The 6,257-nt window shown below is 56.6% G+C and overlaps 1 protein-coding gene across 1 annotated transcript; it reads left to right on the top strand.

Moving 5' to 3' along the window:
• The first annotated feature begins 463 nt into the window (after positions 1-463).
• Positions 464-5,996, top strand: CLPP (caseinolytic mitochondrial matrix peptidase proteolytic subunit). Its single transcript, XM_027085326.1, has 6 exons — positions 464-703; positions 793-864; positions 1,424-1,520; positions 2,836-3,023; positions 3,934-4,039; positions 5,649-5,996. The coding sequence occupies exons 1-6, from the start codon at positions 518-520 to the stop codon at positions 5,822-5,824; spliced, it is 825 nt and encodes a 274-aa protein (XP_026941127.1). The 5' UTR covers positions 464-517; the 3' UTR covers positions 5,825-5,996.
• Positions 5,997-6,257: the final 261 nt, after the last annotated feature.

The raw sequence follows: 6,257 nt of genomic DNA, 5'->3' as shown, positions 1-6,257 counted from the left end.
TCTAGTTGCGGCGAGCAGGGGCTATCCTTCGTTGCGGTGCACGGGCTTCTCACTGCAGTGGCTTCTCTTATTGTGGTGCACGGTCTCAGTAGTTGTGGCTCACGGGCTCTAGAGCGCTGGCTCAGTAGGTGTGGCGCACTGGATTAGTTGCTCCGCGGCATGCGGGATCTTCTCGAACCAGGGCTCGAACCCGTGTGCCCTGCACTGTCAGGCGGATTCTTAACCACTGCGCCACCAGGGAAGCCCCGGAATTGATTTTTGAAATAAGCAAGGAAGAGCAGAAAACTATGACGATTCTTTGGGAAAGAGACACAAACTGCGGCTTTAAAGTAGTTCCCGACTCCGCTCCAGCGTCCCGTCTCTGGCCACACCCTTTCAGGTTCCGCCCCGCCCTCGCCCCACCCCTAAACGTGCCCCCACGCTTCCCGGAAGTGGGCGGCCTCCTGAGCAAGCGCCGTGGGCGCAGAGCACGCCGACAGTTGTAGTTCCGGCATCTTACAGAGGAACGTGCGCTGCGATGTGGCCCCAAATATTGGTGGGGGGGGTCCGGGTTGCAGCAGGTCTGTGCCCCGCGCTGGGGTCTCACCTCGCCGCCCGCTTTCCCCCGCAGCGGACACCCGAGAACAGCCTGGCCCTGCAGCGGAGCCTACACGCGACGGCGGCCCGGGCGCTCCCGCTCGTTCCCATCGTGGTGGAGCAGACGGTACAGTGGCCAGGCGCGGACACGGCCCGGGGGTGAGAGGGCTGGGGCACGGAGGGTCCCTGACCCTCACCCCCATCTTTCTCCTCCAGGGTCGCGGCGAGCGCGCCTATGACATCTACTCTCGGCTGCTGCGGGAGCGCATCGTGTGCGTCATGGGCCCGGTGAGTGCCCCGTGCGCGGATCCTCCCCTGCGCCTGCCCAGACCCCCTGCTCCCCTCCCCCTCACACGTCCTTGATATCCGGACTTACCCCCCTTGACGTTCCTCCCTAGGCTCCGCTCTTGTCCCAACCTGACACCCACACCCACCCCCCTTCCAGGGCACATAAACCCTCTGATCCTCCTTCCAGGCCCTTAGTACCCTTTCTACACCTTCCTTAAATCCTCTGCATCTCCCTTCCTAATCTCTGACTCGCTCCCTCACCAATGACCCTCCTCCCCAATCCTGGGCTCCAGTCACTCTCCCCAGCCTCCTTACCCCTTCCCTTCCTGGGCCCAGTGTGTACTGACCCCACCCTTCCTGTAAGCCAAACCACCTGGGTCTGGATCCCCCAGCCCCACCCCGCACCACATCACCTCCTGGGTTCTGAAGTCTTCCTGATCCATCTTCCTTGGGCTCTGACCCCCATTCTGGTGCCCTGACTCATCCTCAGCCGACCCATAACTGCCTCCCTTATGCCTTCACCCCTATCTGGGGACACCCCTCCCCGCCCCACTTGCAGATCGACGACAGTGTCGCCAGTCTGGTCATCGCGCAGCTGCTGTTCCTGCAATCGGAGAGCAACAAGAAGCCCATCCACATGTATATCAACAGCCCCGGTGAGCAGGAACTTCCCCCGGTGCCAGGGTCCTCCGGGGGACTGAGACCCCAATCAGGGATGTCCTCTCTCTGGAGCAAGAAAGGGTGCAGAGCTTCCTTCAGAATCCCCCCAAAATGCCTTGAAACCTCCAAAAGCTGCCTCTTCCCTTGCTTTTAAACAGGCACCTGAACCTGCCTGTTTGATCTCACAGGTAACGTGTTTTGTTTGTTTTGTTTTGTTTTTAATAAATTTATTTATTTATTTTTGGCTGCGTTCGGTCTTCGTTGTTGCGCGCGGACGTTCTCTAGCTGCGGCGAGCGGGGGCTACTCTTCGTTGCGGTGCGCGGGCTTCTCATTACGGTAGCTCCTCTCTGTTGTGGAGCACGGGCTCTAGGCGCGTGGGCTTCACTAGTTGTGGCACGCAGGCTCAGTGGTTGTGGCTCGCGGGCCCTAGAGCGCAGGCTCCATAGTTGTGGCCCATGGGCTTAGTTGCTTCGTGGCATGTGGGATCTTCCCAGACCAGGGCTCGAACCCGTGTCCCCTGTATTGGCAGGCAGGTTCTTAACCACTGCGCCACCAGGGAAGTCCACAAATAACGTTTTTACCGACCTGACTTGGTTGTCGAGATTTTTAAATTGGTAGATTCCATCCTGCCCCCACAAGAAAAGGGAGAATAGCCAAACTTTTTGTTTTGTTTTGTTTGGCCGTGCCCTGCAACTTGCGGGATCTTAGTTCCCTGACCAGGGATCAAACCCAGGCCCATGGCAGTGAAAGTGCTGAATCCTAACCACCGGACCGCCAGGGAGTTCCCTGAATAGCCGATCCTGATTGATCGTTCACTGTGCCAGGCACTTTTCTAAGCACTTTATAGGCATTCAACTCATTTTATCTTCACACAACCTGACGTGATCGATACTATTTAGTTATTTGCAATCTACAAGGAGGCACTGTAGCTCCAAAGGTCTGAGTAACTTGCCCCAGGTCGCACATGAGAAACTGCCCAGCAAGGGGGGTCAAACCCAGGCAGGCTGGCTCCAGAGCCTTCACTCTTAGCCACTACGCTCCCAATTTCTAGTTTCTCTTGAAAATTTGGCAGATCTGGCCCCCGCCCTGGGCCCACATGCACGTGTGGCAACTGTCAGCTCACTCTGGAGCAAGTCCTCATTTTTTGCTCCCACCTGGCCTGTGTCACCTGCTTCTGTCACCTTCCTATCCCTGGCAGTACTTGTGTTTGGGACCCCGGCTTTAAAGGGCTTCACCAGCCCTCCCCAGGGCCAGAGGCTGCCCTAGGGAAAGGAGGGCACAGCCCCTCACTTGCCCCCCTCCACCCACAGGTGGCGTGGTGACCTCGGGCCTGGCCATCTACGACACGATGCAGTACATCCTGAACCCCATCTGCACGTGGTGCGTGGGCCAGGCGGCCAGCATGGGCTCCCTGCTTCTGGCCGCTGGCACCCCGGGCATGCGCCACTCGCTCCCCAACTCCCGCATCATGATCCATCAGCCCTCCGGGGGCGCCCGGGTGAGTGCCGGGCCCCGTGAGCTGCTTTGGGGATGGGAGTGGGGGTCTAGACAGAAGGACCAGCCGGACAGACGGAAGTCACGTGGGGGTGTGAATGTTTTAAAATGTAGGTTTTGGGGACTTCCCTGGCGGTCCAGTGGTTAGGACTCCACGCTTTCACTGCCGAGGGCGCGGGTTCAATCCCTGGTCGGGGAACTAAGATGCTGCAAGGCACATGGCTTGGCCAACAACAACAAAAGAAGTAGGTTTTATTAATGTGCAGGTATAGTGAGGCCAAGAGGTCAGGAGAGGGCTGCCATTGAAAAGACAGTTTGTTACTCACAGATCCCAAGAGGAGGGAGTGTGCCAGGCCACGGGGGCCACGCAGAGAGAGAGGCACCAGGGTTGGTCGGGAGGAGAGTGCAGGCAAGAGCCTTCATTGTGGTTTGTGCGGGCAGGAACGAGCGAGGCTTAAGACTGGCTAGCCTGAGTAGTTGCAGTGGGCTCTGGGCTGTAGGGACTGTCCCTAGTTGTCTGGTACCCTGGGGCGATGGGGCAGGGGGATGGTGACCCAGGGTGTGAGAAGAGAGGAGGTGTTGGGGATGTGGGCTTGGATTGGCTGCTTTGCACGTGAAAAGTGTACTCTGGACAGCGGTTGAAAATCTTTAGGAATTAGCTGCCCTGGGAGGAGCTGTTCCTCCTGGTCAGGGAGGCCCCAGCTGCAGAAAATAAGAACATAGAGTTAATACCGGAAGCCTTCCTGGAGGCGGTGAGGTTGAAGCAGGCTGTGGAGGGACTCACAAAGCCCTGTCCCACCTGCTTGAAAAACTGGCAGCCGACGCCCAGGGCAGGCTCCCGAGTCCCCTCTCCAGTCTCCCCGTGAGTGGCACATGCTGATCCCAACCTTCTCCCTCTTGGGACGACCCCCCAGGGCCAAGCCACAGACATCGCCATCCAGGCGGAGGAAATCATTAAACTCAAGAAGCAGCTCTATAGCATCTACGCCAAGCACACCAAACAGAGCCTGCACGTGATCGGTGAGCACCCTCCTGCCCCACGCAGGCCCCCAGCTGCTCCCTTCTGTTGTAACCAACACATATGTACGGGTCAGGCCTCTGGACCTCTGTGCTGCTGACACCAGGGCTGGATCATTCTGTGATGGAGGCCTTCCTGGGCACTGTAGGAGGTGTGGCACATCCCCGGGCACTGCCCACTAGATGCCAGCAGCACCTCCAGTTGTGACGGCCAAAACCGTCTCCAGACATCGCCCAGCATCCCCTGGGGATCAGAACCCACCCCTGTTGAGAACCCCTGTTCTGAGCACTTTAAAAAGACTCATTTACAGGAGCCTCCCCAAAACTTCATTGAACTAGGTCCAGGGGGATTCCCGGGCTTTCCAGTGGTTGGGACTCCGTGCTTTCATGGCCGAGGGCTCGGCTTCAATCCCTGGTCGGGGAAACTAAGATTCCGCAAGCCATGCGGTGCGGCCAAAACAAAAAAAAAGAAATAGGTCCAAAGGTTTTGAACAGGGTCTCCCACAAAGAATATTCCAAATGGTCAAGAAACAGAAGTCAGGAGGCTCATCACTTCTAGTGATGATGTTTAATAATGACATCATCAGGAAAGGCAAATCAAGGCCACGATGAGATACCATTTCAATCCACTGGAACGGCTCAAATAGAAAATACTGACACCCCCAAGTGCTGAGGGGAGCGTGGAGCCACTGGAACGTTTATCCACTGCAGGCGGCAGTGAAAACCATACAGCCACTTCCGAAAGCTGTCAGGCACTGAGGCTGAACACGCAGAAAGATGCGTGGTGGTTCTGCTCGGCGTATAACCGAGGGAATTGAGTGCTTCTGTCCAAAGATGTAGTCAGGAATGCAGCCCCATTCCTATGGTCCCAAACGGGAAAATACCAAAACGCCTGACAGCAGGGGAATGAGTGGTCAGTGGTGGTGCTTAGTCACGAGGTGGGATGCTGTACCGCCATGAGGACCGGTCCACAGCCTGGATGAATCTCAGAAACACAGTGCTGAGTGGAAGAAGGAGTAAATGCTCAGTGGTTATGTGTTTCTTTATTTACTTTTTAAATTAATTAATTAATTTTTTTGGCTGTGCCACGCAGCATGCGGGGATCTTAGTTCCCCAACCAGGGATTGAACCTGCACCCCCTGCAGTAGAAGCGCAGAGTCTTAACCACTGGACCACCAGGGAAGTCCCTGTGGTTATGTGTTTAAGGGGCAAAAACTGGCATAACGGATCCATGCCATTAGGCCACTGTTAGGGTAGTGGGTGGGGACAGTTAGTGACTAGACATGGCCCCGACGGGGTTTCGGGGGGCTCTGATCTAGGTGCCAGCCACGTGGGTGGGTTCAGTCTGAAAATCACCACACTGTCCACTTCCATGATCCACACCTTTTCCTGGATGTGCACTTACACATCAATAAGTTCACACACACACACATACACACACACACACACACACACACAAAACTGAAACAGGTGTTTTACCGATGAGGAAACTGAGGCGCAGAGACAGGGAGGCCAAGATCACACAAGGAGGACTTGGGTGGATCGGGGACCCAAACGTGGCCCCAGGTCTCCACTCTTAACCACCCTCATCCCACTTCTGCTTCCCCCGCAGAGTCAGCCATGGAGAGGGACCGCTACATGAGCCCCATGGAGGCCCAGGAGTTTGGCATCTTGGACAAGGTTCTGGTCCACCCTCCCCAGGACGGTGAGGACGAGCCTGAGCTGGTGCAGAAGGAGCCGGTGGCGGCGGCGGCAGCAGTGGCAGAACCTGCCCCAGCGAATGCCTGAGAGCTGCCCCTCACCCTCGCCCTCCGGAGGAAAGTGGAGGCGCCAGGCCTGCCCAGCCCTCGACACTGAGCCTAGAGGGGACCCTTGAGGAACTCTGGATTTGGGGGTGCCCCTCCGGGTGGGTATCCCAGCTGAGACACTGTGATTTTAAATTAAATCTTTGTAGACTTTGCTCCCGGCTGTGGTGGCTTCCCTCCATCCTCCACCACGGCACACGTGTGCCTACACCCTGACCTTCAGCTTCCTAACTTCAGCAAAGCTACTGAGCCTACATTCCAGGCACTGCTCCAGAGGCCGCAACTTACTGGGAAGAAAACACAGAAATCCCTGTCTGGAAGAAACTTACATTCTTGTGGGAGTAGACAGTTTTTTAAAAAGTCAGGGCAAGAGGTATGCAACGTGTGTGTGTGTGTGTGGCAGTTTTTTAAAAAGT

This window comes from Aethalodelphis obliquidens, unplaced genomic scaffold (genome assembly GCF_003676395.1).
Source record: "Aethalodelphis obliquidens isolate GAN/ISIS:26980383/991018 unplaced genomic scaffold, ASM367639v1 scaffold53, whole genome shotgun sequence".
Classification (NCBI taxonomy): Eukaryota; Metazoa; Chordata; class Mammalia; order Artiodactyla; family Delphinidae; genus Aethalodelphis; species Aethalodelphis obliquidens.
This window is presented reverse-complemented; position numbering and strand designations above follow the sequence as displayed.

Excerpts from the sequence above, each read along its gene's own strand:
- CLPP (XM_027085326.1), top strand. The coding sequence starts at position 518 with ATGTGGCCCCAAATATTGGTGGGGGGGGTCCGGGTTGCAGCAGGTCTG. Across the intron at positions 865-1,423 it reads TCGTGTGCGTCATGGGCCCG|ATCGACGACAGTGTCGCCAG; the intron begins GTGAGTGCCCCG and ends CCCCACTTGCAG. Across the intron at positions 3,024-3,933 it reads AGCCCTCCGGGGGCGCCCGG|GGCCAAGCCACAGACATCGC; the intron begins GTGAGTGCCGGG and ends ACGACCCCCCAG.